This window comes from Ursus arctos, unplaced genomic scaffold, assembly GCF_023065955.2.
Source record: "Ursus arctos isolate Adak ecotype North America unplaced genomic scaffold, UrsArc2.0 scaffold_23, whole genome shotgun sequence".
Taxonomy (NCBI): Eukaryota; Metazoa; Chordata; class Mammalia; order Carnivora; family Ursidae; genus Ursus; species Ursus arctos.
The window spans coordinates 33,577,852-33,596,387 of record NW_026622908.1 but is presented as its reverse complement, the minus strand read 5'-3'; the positions used below and the strand labels follow the sequence as shown (position 1 = coordinate 33,596,387).

General features: G+C 39.4%; 1 protein-coding gene across 1 annotated transcript; it reads left to right on the top strand.

Annotated features, from left to right (window-relative positions):
• Positions 1-12,966: 12,966 nt before the first annotated feature.
• Positions 12,967-13,896, top strand: LOC113246524 (olfactory receptor 4C11-like). The gene has a single exon (XM_026487118.3). The coding sequence runs from the start codon at positions 12,967-12,969 to the stop codon at positions 13,894-13,896; it is 930 nt and encodes a 309-aa protein (XP_026342903.3).
• The last annotated feature ends 4,640 nt before the right edge of the window (positions 13,897-18,536 follow it).

Here is an 18,536-nt window from a genome sequence, read left to right as displayed (position 1 = left end):
AGGGCAGAGTGGTCACGTAGGCCTTGGCATTCCACAGGCCTACGCCCTTCTCTGAAACCTTCCCTGCCCTCAGCGGCCTCTGCGTCACATTTTAGCAAGCCAGGTATTATGGCCGATTCATGCTCTACGTTAACCCCAACAAGCCCCGTCCTCTTCAGCTGGCTCCTTCCCGCTACTTTACAGTCTGAGATTAAGAGATGACGTGCCCTTACCTCAGAGAGCCTCCCCCATGACTCTTTTAAAGATTCTTTCATTCCTTCCGTAATTCCCAATGTCAACATCTTCTTTATTTTCTTTGTATAAATGATCAAATGTATCATTACTTTTGCATGATTATCATTTGACTTTTGCCTTTTGCCTTTTCTAACATATCAGACATTTTGACAGAAGGACTTTTGTTTTACTTATGTTTGGCATCTATTAGGTTTCCAATAAAGTCTGTTGAATGATTATAGAGTGCAAGAGCCTTTTCCCCCCAAAACAGTCTAATTCATTTGATAGGGGAAAAAAGGAGACAATCAACAAACAATTAAAAACAAACAAACAAACAAAGGCAGAGAGTGATCATTAGAACAGACTCAGTGGAAGTGGAGGACTCTGGTTATTTTATGGAGGGCACTTCATGTTGGGTAGACAGAAAAGGATTCTATTACCAGGTAACATTTCAGCTGATCTTGAATTCTGTTGAGATTTTCTGAGGAAAAGTGCTGAACCATATCAATCAATATGTTTATTGAGGATGAGCACCAATAAACAACAAAGATGATCAGGTGGAAACAGCCATGTGAAGATTAGTGGGGTGAACGTTCTAGAAAGGACACTGTAATGCAGGACTACTGTGGTATTTACGAGGAACTGTGAAAGACCAGGAATGTAATGGTCCAGGAAGAGAGTGGCAAGAAGCCAGACCAGAAATGCACACAGGGTCCGATTATGTAGTGCTGAGACCTCCAACACTCCCTGAAACCACAAAGACCATGAATCTTGTTATTGTCTCTTCAAAATTACCCAAACTCAAAAATTTATTTTTGAATGCTGACTGACTCTCACTTTTGTGTATAGAAGAGTTGGGGGAATAGGTGTGAAAAGCTTTTGCAGCTAGCTTCTATTTCTCCTTTAATTTTTGATTATAGAAGGAAATTTACAATAGCACTTGAAAATATTTTACAGTAAAGTACTCCTCCTTAATTTTTATTTTAAATTTATTTCCATATATCAATACAGAAGAAAAATCCATAATAGCGTGATAACTTGGGTCTTTCGGAAACACTTAGGATGATTTTTTTTTATTTTATTGTGATCACATAATATAAATACTGGGAGGGACCTCAGAATGAGGTCCATGTCTTTGTATCTCTGTAGTAATTAATGTAGAACTTGATAAAGGTCAAAGAAGTAGTGTGATGCTAGCTTTAGTTTCACGTTTCTCATTCTATTATTGAGAGCTTTTCGTGACTGTCCTATCCTACAACGTGGGTTCCACTGCGTTTGTTCGCATCTTTTCATAAAGGATTCAATTAGTTCTCAGGAAATAGCATGCCTCCATTTCTCATTAAATACAGTTTAGCAGATAAGTTCTGCAAACGTTTTACATATCTGCTTTCCAAAACAATCCTTAGTTTGCTGATTTCGGTTACCAGGATATTCTGATAATCAAACTACATTGTTAAAACAAGAAGGAGGCTGATGGGAGTCCAAGATTCCAGAGGAGAAGATGTTAATTTTGTCTGGTCCCAGGAATTCAGCTAGATAGCTACCAAATCATTCTGAACACCTGTGAACTCAACCAGAGACCTAAGAAAAGAAAGCTGCAACTCTATGAATAGAAAAGCAACCACTTTCTGCAAGGTAGGAGGTGCAGAGAAATGAATCCAAGTTGATACACAGGAAGATAGACCACAGAGGGGAGGGAGCCTCCATCAGACAGCTACCAGCAAGTGATAAAGCAAGCGGAGCATGAATCAGAACTTCTAGAAGTCTGTTTCAGTGAGGGACGTCACTCAGGCTGCTAAGCAGGGACAGAACCCTAGATGGGGAAGTGGGGTCTCAGGATTCTTGGGGTCACAGGAAGACCAGTGGTGCCTGAGTGCAACACAGCTTCCAGGCATTGGGGCAGGGAAGGCAGATACAGAGTGAGTCCAGGAGTGGGCTCTCAGCTTTGGGTTGCCATAAACCTCGAACTGCGGCACAGTCGGGTGACTGCTCCCTGACCAGGGGCCCAACAAGCGGTAGAACCTGTGAGACCCCCCTCCCTACCCCCCACCCCTGGGAGAAGTGGTGCCTGAGTGCGTGAGTGCACCATAGGAGTCTGGAGGGTTTGGAGACTCCAAACAGGTTCTTATAAATACTCAGTCATAGACCAAGTGAGCACGGAGTGCGACCAGGGAGACAGGAGTCATGACTGCTTTTCTCTGAGGGCTCACAGAGGAGTGGGGCTCCAAGCTTTCAGGTCTGGGCCAGAGATTGGGAGGCTGCCATTTTCATTCTTATCCTCTAAAACTGTGCTGAAAGACTTCAGGGAACAAAAGCCACATAGAGGACCCCTGGGTGGCTCAGTCCTTAGGCGTCTGCCTTTGGCTCAGGTCATGATCCCAGCGTTCTGGGATCGAGCCCCGCATCAGGCTCCCTGCTCAGTGGGAGCTTGCTTCTTCCTCTCCCACTCCCCCTGCTTGTGTTCCCTCTCTCGCTGCCCCTCTCTCTGTCAAATAAATAAATAAATTCTTAAAAAAAAAAAAAAAAAAGCCACATAGAGCAAACCAGAGCAGATCTCTTACCCTGGATCCCTGGCAAGGGCCATACAATTCCACCTGGGGCAAAGACATTTGAGAATCAAGGCAACAGACCCCTCCCCAAGAAGGTCAGCAAGAACATCCTGCCAAGACCAAGTTTCCCAATGAATGAGAATGGCAGAGAACTCCAGCAACAGGGAAATACAGCACATAGAACTCACGGCTTTTTCCCCATGATTTTTTTAGTGTTTCAACTTAATTTTTTTAATTTTCTTTATTTTTTTAAAAATTTTCTCCTTTCCTTTTTCAACCAATTTCTTATTTTACCAACTCCTTTTTTTAAATCTTTTTTAATATTAATTTTTACAGTTACATTCTACACCTTGATTATAATAGTATATATATTTGTATTAGTAATAAATGACATAAATCATCAGTCATTTAGTCCAAGCATGACCAGGGACAGCCCTTCCTGAGGTGAACTGCTATGGGCAATGTGAGTTTCTGTGGCTTCTTGAAAAGTAAAACTGGAGATAAACCTTCCTGAACTTATCGTATGCTTAAATGTTTTACTTTACTTCTCTCAAACTACCAATTCTTCCTATCTCCTAAGTGCATGCGCAGTTACAAAAGTGGGTGAAAGCTCTTTGTGTGCCCATAGTAATACGGTGGAGATGTTCACATATGTGTCCTCAATCAGTTCTCATAGCAACTGGGTTGTGGATACGATCATTCTCACGTTATAGATGAGGCAACAAAATTGTAAGGTGCCAAGAAACCCTGGATAAAGGAAGTTGCAACTGCAGAAGGCAAGATTTCAATCCAGTCTCACTGATTTCCCAACCGATACAGGACACTTAACCACTGCTGTAGTCATTTTCAACATTGTGCAGAAAAATCTGGGGACGCATGCTTGTAAGGGGATTGGGAAGGGAGGAAATGGGGTTCCATAAGAGGCCAAGGTAAAAGTGCTCCTCGACGAAAGCAACACCACATTTTTATTAATATTTACGGATTCTAGGGGCGCCTGGGTGGCTCAGTCGTTAAGCGTCTGCCGTTGTCTCAGGGCGTGATCCCGGAGTTCTAGGATCGAGCCCCACATCAGGCTCCTCCGCTGGAAGCCTGCTTCTCCCTCTCCCACTCCCCCTGCTTGTGTTCCCTCTCTCGCTGGCCGTCTCTATCTCTGTCAAATGAATAAATAAAATCTTTTAAAAAAATTAATATTTACGGATTCTAATGTATGGGTGTGTGTGTCTGTTGATGAAATTGCTTCATGTACACTTGCCTCTGAAGGAGAATTAAAGTCATCATGGTGAGGTTGTGGAATATACGTGAGGTTCAGTGGGGTAGAGTCTGGAGCGGATGACCAAGAAAGAATTCTTGAGATGTCTTTGGTGCAAAATTGGTGGTTTATGAAAGCACGGGGACGGGACCCGTGGGCAGAAAGAGCTGCTGCCCCGGGTTGTTGTGAGGGGTGGCTGATTATATACCATGGGGTTGGGGGAGGTAAAGGAAAGGGGAGGCTGAGAAAATACTTTCATATGTTAAAGAAAACTCACAGGACACTGGAGGCCCTGCTACTGTCAAGCCAAGGCTGTTTACGCTGTCACGGTGCCCTTATCAATGACCTGCAGGTCCAAAAGAAATTCTGTTTTATCTACATTTCCTTCTGCCTCAGCTTCCCTCAATTTTATGGAGGGGATGGTAATGTTAGGGCTTCAGGAAACTGAATTATGGGTCTCTGGAAGTTAGGCTATTGATAAGAGAGCTTTGTCTTTGTAAATCACTAGGACATGTGTAAACTGAGGGAGACTCAGGGGTCCCAGGATTGTGATCTCTGTCAGTTAACCATTTGTTTTTTCCTCAGCCAGGAGTGCCTGAGGGTTTTTCCTATTATTTATGTGGTTCAGACTCTGAGAATTCCAGCTAGATCTCTTTGAGAAACGACAATGTGTTTTAACTCCTGCTTAAACTTTATAATGATACAGAAATTGAAACTGAAATTCTCAGTGAATGAGCCAATAGCTTCCTTTGATACACTCCCTGCTCTCAGCAAGATTCTGTCATATTAATGTGAGTTCTTCATGTTATTTTTCTCTGTTAATTAGTTTACTTTTTGGTAACATTTCGTTATGAAAAAGTATTTTTAAAAATATGTGGCCCCGTGTACACACAAAACAACTTCAGAATAAAAATATTCCATTTATTCTTTCCATCTCTCACTCATTAAGCAACAGAAATTTCTTGAGTCCAAAGAATTTATCAGACGGATTGATGGTTGCTGGGGCTCCAGGGGTGAAGAGAGAGGAACCTGGGTCTTTCCTTCACAGAACTTCAGATCCACTGAGAGACACCCAGAGGGGAGCAGAAGATGACAACACCGTGTTATAAATGGTAAGGTAGTGGCAGCACAGGGTTCTATGAAAGCATGTTTGAGGGATACACACCAACGATCCAGGGGTCAGGAAAGGTTCCAAGATGAAAGGACATACAACATGGACCCTGAAACTTGAAATCAAGTCAGCAGAGTGAATACATTCACATCAGTTGAAGTGGGAGCATTCTTATCAGAAAGAATACATAACAAAGGCCAGGGGGTGAAAATCAGTATGCAGGAAACCTCATGAATTCAGTGTGGCTATGGCTGTTAATTCATCTATCCAACCAATGATTACTCACTGAACTCTGACCATGTGCCAGGCAGTGTGCTACACAATGAGCTTATAAAGCGTAAATAGCAGAATATGAACCTAGAGAGACAGGAATATGGAAGATGCAGAAGGGTCTCATAGTCCTGTTAGAGCTTACTGCTAAATACCATGGGACAAACATTGGGAGGCCTTTTGAACCAGTGAGTGATGCCGTTGAGTTGCGTTTGACATGATAACTGTATGGGTTATTGGTGTGGGAAATGGATGGAAGGGAGCAAGAGTGGCAGCAGGATGTTACTGTAATGATTTGGGTGTGAAAGGATGGAGGCCTGAAGAATGGTGGTGCCAGAGAGGATGCAGAATGTGGTGGACACTGGTGTCCAGCTCCACTTCCCTTCCCTGCCATGCCCCGGCTGCTGTGTATCTGGGCTACTAACAGCTCAGAGCTCAATGCCCCATCTTCTCTGTACGTTTGCTCCAGAACAAAATTATAAGCTCTGCCCACCATCCCAAGACCCAGGCAGGAGCCAAGGAACTACAAGCTGATCCCTTTGACTCAGGATGGATGCAGTCCTGTATCACAATGTATACCCCAGAGTTCCCATGGCTCCAGGCTGACGCTGAGCCCCATTTGGGACCACAACCTTCCTCCTGTACTGTAGCCAGCTTCCCTCAGTCCTTCTCCTTATAAATCACTTCCATGAAAATCCCCATCTCTGAATCTACATCTAGGGATCCCAAACTAACACAGAGAGATGGAAGAGTTTAAGAAATACTTAAGAGCATAAACAGAAGAATTTGACATGGGATAAAGATTTCAGATAGAAGTCATGGATGAAAACCAGATTCTTCCTTAGATTACTGGGAGGATGAGGGAACAGTAAGGATCAGTCATCTTTGCCAGGTGAATTGGCTTTTCCCTCAGTTTGAAAAATTAACTCTGCATTGCCTAAGGAAAATGTAACCCCTCCCACTGCCCCCCCACCAGGCAGTGGCCCTGAAAGAAGAGGCTGATTATCCTCAGAACCCACCTCCACCACCCTCTTTGCTTCTAGACCTACAACCAGACCTGAGTCCAAGCAGACTCATGAGGAGGACACTACACGCCAAAATAACTATGCACTTTCTAATTTATAAACACAGGAAGAGGGACGCCTGGGTGGCTCAGAAGTGTCTGCGTTTGGCTCAGGTCATGATCTCAGGGTCCTGTGTAGGAGTCCCACATCAGGCTCTTTGCTCAAAGGGGACTCCTCTTCTTCCTCTCACACTCTCCCTCTTTCTCGCAATGTCGAATAAATAAATAAAATCTTTAAAAAATAATAAAGACAGAAATAGGATAATCATGGAAGAAACATAAAATTGAATTAAGCCAAATTTCTTAATATGAGTTCACTAAGCAGAGATTCTTCACTTAATGTTGTAGCTGGGTGACTGAGGAAAGCTAACAGTTTTTCTGCTTGGTGCCTAAAGCCAGACCCTCCTTCGTTTAAGAAGGAGGGATTTAAAGACATGCAGAGAATAGAAGTTTAGAATGGATTTGTCATTGAAGATCTACTTAACCACCATGGGAGGGTACAGAAGACATACCGTTTATATGACCTTGAGAAATAAGTTTGTCAGGCTACTCCAAGCATCCTTGAAAACCTCTGTGATCACTGCTTCCTGTAGACCAGACCTTTAGTGCCACTAAACTGGGGAATTCCAAAGCAATGGTAGGTATTTGATTCCAGATAATAGTGACCAAGTGGTAGCACTCAAGCTTCTTGAAGACAAGGTGAGCATGCTCTCATAAAGAATGGAAACATCAATATAGCATTCATTATAATCAACAAGCAAATTTACAGAGTTAAGACTGCTGCCTGACCACTTTGGGCAGCTCGTGCCTTTGAATCAATAGGCAGAGGAATATGTTGCTGTGCTGTCTGGAGTGACTGATCCTGGCAACCAAGGGGAAATTGGACTACTGCTCCACAATTGGGGTAAGGAAGAGTATATTTAGAATACAGGTCAATGGAAAACTACAATAACCCAATGAAGGCAGAACTACTAATGACCCACATCCTTTAGTAATGAAGGGCTGTGTCATCCCACCAGCTAAAGAACCACAACCAACTTTGGTCCTTGCTGAAGGCACATGAATACAGAATGAGTAACAGGAGAAAGTAATTATAAACTAATCATATGGCTGTTACAAAACTGAAGACTGTAATTATTGCATTTACTCCTTATATTATGAATATGTGTGTGAATATGTATAAAGCAAATATCTTTGTTTTGTTGGCTTTGTTTTGTATGGCTTTCAGTCATAGCATTTTAGTACTTTTATTTTCCATAGTATGTAATTTACTGAATGTCAAGGAGAAAGTAAAAATCACCCAAAAAATTATCTTCCCTACTTGTGGAGGTTTTAGTGCATTTTCCGTTGTATGGAGGATAATTGTATGATGTCAGGTGGAATTATGACCTTGTGCTGTCTTTATTTTTTTTAAGATTTTATTTATTTATTTGACAGAGAGCACAGGTAGGCAGAGGCAGGCAGAGGGAAAAGGAGAAGCAGACTCCCTGCTGAGCAGAGAGCCTGAGGCTTAACCAGCTGAACCACCCAGGCGCCCCAAGATAGGAGCTCTAATATATGAATGATAAAAACCAAATTTACAATATAATGTTGGTCACTTAAAATTTTAATTATGGGACACCTGGGTGTCTCAGTAGATTGAGCACCTACCTTCAACTCAGGTCAGGATCCCAGTGTGGGATGAGCCCTGCATCAGGCTCTCTGCTCAGTGGGGAACTTGCTTCTCCCTATGCCTATGCTCCCCCTGCTTGTGTGCTCTCTCCCTCTCTCCCTTTCTCTTTTTCTGGCAAATAAATAAATAAATAAAATCTTTTAAAATAATTTAAAATTAAAATAACAATTCTATAGTTTACTCAGTGCCCATCACAATAAGTGTACTCTTACCTTTTCTTGTTTTTTGAAGATTTCATTATTTTTGGGGGGGAGAGAGAGAGAAGAGAGCAAGTGGGGGGATGGCAGAGAGAGAAAGAGAGAGGTAGAGAAGCAGACTCCCTGCTGAGTGCAGAGCCCCATGATGGACTCAATCCCAGGACTGTGAGATCATGGCATGAGCCTTAAAACAAGAGTGGAAGGTTTAACTGACTGAGCAAACCAGGTGCCCCTTAACTTTTCTTGTTTTCGATGAACTTGACAGTTTTGAAGAGAATAGTCAGACATTTTATATAAAAACTTTCATTTGGGATTTGTCTGATATTTTCCTCAAGATTGGACTGGCATTATGGGTTATTGGGAGAAAGGTCACAGAGGCAAAGTGCCATTTGCATCACATGCTGCCAGTGGGTACACACTTTCAATGTGACTCCTCACAGTTGATGTTAACCTTGAGCACCTGATTGAGGGACTCTGCAACATTTCTCCTCTGTAAATTACTTCCCTCACCGCGTTCTACAATGTGCCTTTTGGAAAGAACTCACTTGTGTACCATGCACAAATAAGACTTAGAGTTATCCTATAACCCTTTGAGAGCAGAGTACCTACGAAGTCATCAGGAATCCATTATTATAAGAGATTTATCTCTAATCCCCCATTTACTAGTTACTTATTTAAACATTTATATCATTATGGACTTGTGGATTTGTTAAACTATGAGTCATATTTCAATTCAGTGTCATTTATTAGTTCCTCAATTTTTTTTCCAGCTTCTGGCACTGGGGGCTCTTCCCATTGGCTTTTGGGTCCCTTTGGCATATTCTCATCACAGTGTGAATGTACTAGTGTATGTGTGTTTCTGTGTGTGTGTGTGTGTGTGTGTGTGTGTGTGTTAACACTTCCCTACTTTCTAGGATTACACGATGCTCCAGTTCATCTTGTACATTCCCTGCCCCAGCCTAGACTCAGCCATTTCTTTAAGAAGTCCTAATTAATTTTCTTGGATAATGGTGTCAAGAACCAAGTCCTGGGCATCAGGTCACTACATAATAGCTGTTCTATTTATTCTAGTCAAAACAAGTTATTTCTGACCCAAATAAACACCTTTAACTGCAAGAAGAGTTCACATTTTCCCCATAATCTAAAAATGAATATTGAAGATTAAGTTCTTTCTCATATCTAGCTAATGGCTCTTAATTAAAAGGGAAGGAACACTTTAGGGAATGACCTTCCCCAGACTCCTGTCTTTTGCATCATTCATGTTTAAATACAAATGCAGGAAAGGCAAAAGAGAAGCATTTCCCATCAAAATTGCATGTGAGGGTGGGTTTCAGAAAGTTTGAGATGAATCCAGGACCAAACTTGTCTTCTGGTTTGCAGACAATAACCTGAGCCTCAGGGACATATAAAGGGTTCAGACAGGAGTTTAGAAACCCTTTTCTTTTTTTTTTTAGTTCTCATTTGAGTAAAGTGTGGCTACATTACCTGAACATCCTACCCTTTGCTCTCATCAAACTAGTAAGATTTGTGTTGGGGATTAACATAACTGTATTTAATACTCAGAGAAAATTCATCTGATCAATGCCACAGTGTGCATCTAACACATAAAAAGCATCTGTGGAAGGTAGAAAGTTTGGGGAATTTTCCAGAAGTGCTTTACAATTGAAACTGAGAAGACAGGATAATAGAAATGCACAGCAGATCGTGGTGGAGAGATAAGCGAATGGAAATAACATCTACTTGAGTGTTCCGGGAAATGCTCCATGGAGATGATGATTTTACTTGAGATGGAGTAGTACACTTTTCAGTGGTAACTTAGTATTGAATGGGACTGAAAACTGTTGGGTTGTATCAACAGGAAATTCTCTTAATTCTTTCATTCACTTTTTGAATACATATTATTAAATGTGTACTTTTTTCTAGATGTTTGAATTCAGCAGTGACCAGATAAAAATTACCTTCCTTATGTTGTTTTCTTTGAATGTATGTCACTTGTATGTCTATCGCTATGTGAACTATACAAGTGTCTCAGTCTATATCATGTAGATAGATGATAGGTAGGATGATAGATAGATAATACATTGACAGGTAGATCAAATGATCAATACATAGATATATTTTTATAATACTTAAATGTTAAAAGCCACAGACAACTTTTCATTCCTATTTGCTGAAGAGTTGGACCAATCACATATTTGGCAAACTCCTACGAATGCAGGGGAACCTGTATGATTGGCACTGTGGTTGGGGCATGATGTGGTAAAGAGCCTTGAGTCCAGAAAAGCCTCTATAGGTGACTCACCCTCTTACACAGACATTTAAATCTTACTCTGGCCCTGGGAATCTTGCCTTTTCTGTAGTCTCTGTCAGAGACAGTAACTGGTTTCAACCATTACTGGCTGTGAACCAGTAATATGCCAATGTGATTAACCAACCACCTACTAAGAGAAGGTTGTTAAAACCTTTATTTTTAATGCAGCACGATTATGACATCTTTTCAACTACCAAATGGAATATTTTAAAAGGCAAGTCATCCTCCTAACTTTGATTTCAAGAATGTAATTTCCCCAGCCTGAGGCCACAAATATTATGTGATTTTGGTACTCTCTTAAACACAATTAACTGATATGAGTCCATGTGTGTGATAGATATTATTCTGCTGTTAATGAAAACATTACCATCCTCTGCATTCAGTCCTGAACTCTATGACTTTACAACATAATTTAGAAACCAATTGCAAATATATTTACTTCCTTTTTATTGATGATTGCATACAATACCATCTCTGATTCATTTAGCTTCCTTTCTGATGGGCATTGAAGTTGTTTCTGACTTTTTGCCAACTTGGAAAGGACTGCTGTAATTGTCCTTGTGCCTGTGAGTGAGATTCCTTGCAGCAAATGGAAACATTAGACCTGTGTCTATGTGCCATTGAAATATCGATGCTGAAAATCACTCCCTGAGTGATTGCACCCCCTTAAACTCCTACCACGGATGGGTGGGATCAATTGCTTCCCACATCATTTTCAGCAGTATTTGTTAAGATACATTTATCAAAAAGGTTACTTTGTTAATCTGATAGGTGAAAATATATATAGTTGGAATTTAAATTTGAATATATTTAGCTATGAATGAAATTGATTATCTTTTCACATTATTTTAATAAGAGGGTTTTCTTTTGAAATCAGTTCTTTTGCCCATTTTCACTTGCACTATTTTTTTTTCTTTTCAGATTTTGTTTATTTATTTAGAGAGAAAGAAGTGTGTGAGCAGGAGAAGGGACAGAGGGAGAGGGAGGGAGAGAATCTTAAGCAGGATCCACAGCAGACACAGAGCCTGGCATGGGGCTTGACCACAAGCCTGAGATCATGACCTGGGTGGAAATCCAGAGTCAGATGCTTAACTGACTGAGCCACCCAGGAACCCTATGCACTGTGTTTTTAAAGATAGATATCTGAAATCTTTTTACATTTGAGAAAGTTTTGCTTTTCTCTGGAATACATGTTGTAAATATACTTAAATACCTTGGCACTTATGCATTTAATTGTGCTCCTACTTGGAAAATATATGTGATGAGGACAGACAAGATTATTGCACTGTTTGGCATATATAAATAAATATGAGTTCCCTTCCTCATTCTATCATCAGGTGCTGAATCAGAGTATGGGACACTCAAGAAAATAGATTCCAGGACCTTTATTGAAAAGTTTCAACTATGACTTGGAGCTTCTTTAATTCATTTTCTAAATCCCTGGTGCTTAAAATAACATGAAATTTGAAAGAATATTTTGATTTATGCCAAATGTTCTCTATTTCTTTTATTTTAGCTTCAGTCTTTCCTTGTGTCTTAAGAAAATATGTGAAAGACCCATTAAAATGCTGAATGAGGCAAAGAATTTAACTTTGGACAACATAGTATAATTTCAAAAGTATAAAGCTTTGTCATAGAAGCTGAATTTAGAACTGTAAACAACTAGAAATTATTGAGAGTTAAAGTAACAGGAAATAAACATAGTCAGGATAACAGATTAAAATAAATTTCATGGTGGACTGGACCAACTGCATGAATGTTCACTGCTAAAATATTGCTTGTTTCTCACTTGTCCTCTCTCCCTCTGTCATCTTCTCTCTTAGATTTCATTAAAGGAAACACTATTAAAGTTTCTACATCATTCCTTAAATGTTCAGAATATTTACAAGAAGATAGTTTATAACTGAATTACCAGGTTCAAGTAGTGTGAAATGGTATTATGTAAATCAAGCATGAATTTTCTCCATTTGGCAACATTCTAACCTGAGAGGATATTGCCTTGAACTAAAGAAAGACATTCAGTTCAGAATGATACCCTAGCATACCAAATCCCCTAAATTAATATTTATTATGCCTGAAGAAACAGTTACTCTTTCATTATTGATTTACTTCATTGTTTTCATAACCAATCAGGTGAATAGATGCTGACTAGATATTACGATTTCCACTTTTTTCAGAGGAAAACAACCAGTGTATAGGGATAACACACAGGTAAGTGGCACTTCCATAATCAAGCATATGGAGTTCACCTCCAAACGGAGTATTCATAATATTTCTTTCTTTGCAGATTAATTATTTCTAACCTGCACTTTCTCCACTCTCGTTGAAATAATGCAGCAAAATCACAGCGTAACTGAGTTCATACTGCTAGGATTGACCCAAGATCCTATGAAAAAGAAAATGGTATTTGTAATCTTCTTAATTTTATATGTGGGAACCATGGTAGGGAATTTGCTTATTATTGTGACCATCAAGTCCAGCCGGACACTTGGGAGCCCCATGTACTTCTTCCTATTTTATTTGTCCCTTGCTGATTCTTGCTTTTCAACTTCCATAGCCCCCAGACTAATTGTGGATTCACTCTCTGCAAGAAAAATCATATCCTATAATGAGTGCATGACTCAAGTCTTCGCACTACATTTCTTTGGCTTCATGGAGGTCTTTGTTCTCATCCTCATGGCTGTGGATCGCTATGTGGCCATCTGTAAGCCCTTACGTTACCCAACCATCATGAGACGGCAGGTCTGCACCATCTTGATTGTTATTGCATGGATAGGGTCTTTTATCCATTCTATGGTCGAGGTTGCCCTGGCCTTGAAATTGCCTTTCTGTGGACCCAATCTGATTGATCATTACTGCTGTGATTTGCAGCCCTTGCTGAAACTTGCTTGCATGGACACCTATCTGATCAACCTAGAATGGGCGACTAACAGCGGGGCAATCTGCACGAGCAGTTTTGTGATTCTCATGATCTCATACATTGTCATCTTGCATTCCCTGCGAAACCATAGTGGAGAAGGGAAGAAAAAAGCTCTCTCTACTTGCACTTCTCATATCATCGTTGTAGTCTTATTTGGTCCATGCATGTTCATATATACACGCCCCCCAACCACTTTCCCCATGGATAAGATGGTGACCGTATTTTATACCATTGGGACCCCTTTTCTCAACCCACTCATCTACACACTGAGAAATGCAGAGGTGAAAAATGCTATGAGAAAGCTCTGGTGTATCAAAATCACCTCAGAAAGCAAAAGATGAATTGAGGGCTTTGGATGATTCCTTAATCTGTACAGATATCAAATATGATAGTGTATATCGTGACTTGTCCCATGCACTCTAATATAATGCAGCTGATTGCCTTACTTTTCTCTGTACTTCTGCCCTCAAACTAGTAGCTTCCCTCACAATGCCAGCCTGGCTCATACTTTGCCTGTGAGTTAAATTCTGACATTGCTGATTATGAAATACACCTCACATCTAAGTCCACACTCTGGTTTGGTAAGAAGAAAGAAATTTTACAACCACAACTGTTCAAACATTGAGCATCCATAAAAAAATAATGGCCTGTTCTCTATGACATGTTATTCTTTCTATAGCAAATGTCAAATAAGGTATCCTGCTTTCTCTTGAACACATTCACAGCAAATGAACTAACTTTGTGTGTCAAGAAATTCTTTTCATTATCTCGTTAGTTTATCCTTAAAAGTTCTGTACTAGTCTTGATCATCCAGCTTTGTAATAAAACTTGAAATCAGTTACCACAATGCCCCCAGCTTTGGTTCTATTTTTCAACATTCTCCTTGCAATTCAAGGTCTTTCTTTGTTCCATACAAATTTTAGGATTGTTTGTTCCAGCTCTGTGAAAACTGTTGAAGGTATTTTTATAAGGATTGCTTTGAATATGTAGATTTCTCTGAGCAGCATAGACATTTTAACAATGTTTATCTTTTAATCCATGAACATGGAATGCTTTTCCATCCCTTTGTGTCTTCCTCAATTTCTTTCATAAGTGTTCTGTAGTTTCTAGAGTACAGATCATTTCTTTCCCTTTTTGGTTAGGTTTATTCCTAAGTATATTATGGTTTTTGGTGCAATTGTAAATGGGATCAATTCCTTCATTTCTCTTTCTTCAGATACATTGTTAGTGTATAGAAACGCAACTGATTTCTATGTATTGATTTTGTATCCTGCCACATTGTTGAATTGCTGTATGAGTTCTAATATTTGGAGGTGGAGTCTTTTGGGTTTTCCACATAAAATATCACATCATTCTGCAGAGAGAGAGAGAGAGAGAGAGAGAGAGAGAGAGTTTGACTTTTTCTTGGCCAATATGAATGTCTATTATTTCTTTTTATTGTCTGAGTACTGAGGCTAGGACTTCTAGTACTATGTTGAAAAATAGTGGTGAGTGTGGGCATCCCTGTCGTGTTCCTGACTTTAAGGAAAAAGCTCTCAGTTTTTCCATTGAGAATGATATTCGCCACAGGCTTTTCATAGATGGCTTCTATGGTATTGAGGTATGTTCCTTCTATCCCTATATTTTGAGGAGTTTTAATTAAGAAAGTAACCTGTATTTTGTGAAATGCTTTTTCTGCATCAGTTGAGAGGATCATATGGTTCTTGTCTTTACTTTTATTAATGTGCTCTATCATATTGATTGATTTCTGGATGTCGAACCACCCTTGCATCCCAGGAATATATCCCAACTGATTGTGGTGAACAATCCTTTTAATGTACTGTTGGATCATATTGCCTAGTATCTTGGTGAGCTTTTGGCATCCATGTTCATCAGGGATATTGGTCTGTAATCCTTCTTTTGGGTGAAGTCTTTCTCTCGTTTTGGGATCAAGGTAATGCTGGACTCATAGAATGAGTTTGGAAGTTTTCCTTCCATTTCTATTTTTTTGAAACAGCTTCAGTAGAATTGTTATTATTGTTTCTTTCAATGTTTGGAAGAATTCCCCTGAGAAGCCATCTGGCCCTGGACTCTTGTTTTTTGGGAAGTTTTTGATTACTGTTTCAATTTCCTTACTGGTTATTGGTATGTTGAGATGTTCTACCACTTCTTGTTTCAATCTTGGTAGTTTATAAGTTTCCAGGAATGAATCCATTTCTTCCAGATTGCTTAGTTTGTTGGCATATAGTTGCTCATAATATGTCCTAACAAATAACTCTATTTCCTTGGTATTGGTTGTGATCTCTCCCCTTTCATTCATTATTTCATTAAATATAATTAATTTATCAATCTTATTAATTATTTCAAAGAACCAGTTTCTGGTTTTGTTGATCTGTTCTACTGTTCTTCTGGTTTTTATTTTATTGTTTTCTGCTGTAATCTTTATTATGTCTCTTCTCCTGCTTGGTTTAGGCTTTATATGCTGTTCTTTCTCCAGGTCCTTTAGGTGTAAGTGTAGCTTGTGCACTGGAGATTTTTCCAATTTCTTGAGAGTAGCTTGAACTGCTATGTACTTGCCTTGTAGGACTGCGTTTGCAGTATCCAATTAGTTTTGAAACGATATATTTTCATTTTCATCATTTGCATGACTTGTGAGCATTAAGACAACAATGTACTGGCACAAATACAGACACACAGGTCAATGGAACAGAATAGAGAGCCCAGATGTACCCTCAACTTTATGGTCAATCTTCAACAAAGCAGGAAAGAATACTCAATGGAAAAAAGAAAGTCTGTTCAATAATTAGTGCTGGGAAAATTAGACAGCCACATGCAAAAGAATGAAACTGGACCATTCTCTTTCACCATACACAAAGATAAACTCAAAATCCATGGAAGACCTAAATGTGAGACAGGAATCCATTAAAATTAGAGAGGACAACAAAGGCAGTAACCTCTTTGACATCAGCCACAACAACTTCTTTCAAGACAGGTCTCTAAAGGCAAGGGAAATAAAAGCAAACATGAACTTTGCAGACTTCATCAAGATAAAAATCTTCTCCACAGCAAAGGAAATAGTGAACACAACTAAAAGGCAACCTCAGGAATGGGAAAAGATATTTCTAGATGACAGAACAATGAAAGTGCTGATATCCAAAATCTATAAAGGACTTCTCAGACTCAACACCCAAAAAACAAATAATCCAGTCAAGAAATGGGCAGAGGACATGAACAGACACTTCTCCAAAGAAGACATACAAATGGCTAATAGACACATAAAAAAAAATGCTCCACATCATTTGCCGTCAGGGAAGTGCAAATTAAAACCACAATGAGATACCACTTTACCAGTTACAATGGCCAAAATGAACAAGAGAGGGAACAAAAATGTCTACAAGGTTATGGAGAAAGGGAATCCCTCTTACACTGTTGGTGAGAATGCAAGCTGATACAGCCACTCTGGAAAACAGTATGGAGGTTCCTCAAGACACTAAAAATAAGAGCTACCCTACGACTCAGCAATTGCACTACTAGGTATTTACCCCAAAGATACAGACATAGTGAAAAGAAGGGGATCATGCACCCCAATGTTCATAACAGCAATGTCCATAATAGCCTAACTGTGGAAGGAGCTGAGATGTTCTTCAACAGATAGGTGGATAAAGAAGATGTGATATATATAAATAATGGAATATTACTCAGCCATCAGAAAGGATGAATACCCACCATTTGCATCGACAAGGATGGAACTAGAGGGTATTATGCTAAGGGAAATAAGTCAATCAGAGAAAGATGATTATCATATGGTTTCTCTAATATGTGGAATATAAGGAATAGGACAGTGGACCACAGGGGAAGGGAAGGAAACCTGAATGGGAAGAAATCAGAGAGGGAGACAAACCATGAGAGACTCTGGACTGCGGGAAACAAACTGAGGGTTGCAGAAGGGAGAGGGCTGGGTGGATGGGTTAACTGGGTGATGGGCATTAAGGGGGGCACATGATCTGATGAGCACTGGGAGTTATATGCAACTAATGAACCATTGAACAATACATAAAAAACTAATGATGTAATACATGTTGGCTAATTGAGCTTGATAAAAAATGAGCAAAAATTAAAAATTAAAAAAAGAAAAAAAGAAAAATCTCCATATAGTGAACCAAAGACCAAATGCTCTATATAGAGAAATACACATAATTTTTTTCTTGAGTAATTTTACTTATGTTTCATTTGACTGTTATGATAAGTGAGACGTTATGTATGGGATTTTTTTTTTATGTAGTATTACAAAGACCTTGAGATATTCAGCTAATTTGTATGATTGGGTTATAGGCACTACAAGAGACTTCTACAACTCTAAGAGGGAAAGAAGTAAAATAATGTATGGGGTCAAAATTGAATAAGAATTTAAATACACCATATATATATTCAACATATTTTCTGAGATCGAAGTACAGAAAGGTAGAACCTGATTTGGAGGGAAAAATGTATATAATTTTATTTACTCTTGGGTTGTATCAATGGAATAAAAGAAAGTATCAGAGGCATTCAGAAATACCCAGGATACTTGTCTCTAGTTAATGGAGTTAGAGAGAACCTACTTTTGCATTAGGAAGCCACTTTCTTTTTCTGTTTGTGCTTTTCTAGTAAAAGAGTAGTGTCTATTCACAAGTTAGAATTGCCAATAGAATTTTGATGTTCATAGCGAACAAAGCATATTAGCAGCCATGCCTTGAATAGTGCATGGCATGGGTTATATTGTGGACTTTTAAAATTCATTGATTTCAGAAAGTACAAAAATCCTTATTCAAAGGGATACATGACCCACAATATTTGTATCAGCAGTACCTACAATAGCCAAATTATGGAAACAGCCCAAGTGTCCATTGAATGATGAATGGATAAAGGTGTGGGGTATATATATCTATAATGCACTATTACTCAGCCCTCAAAAAGAATGAGATCTTGCCATTTGCAATGACAAGGGTGGAGCTAGAGTGTA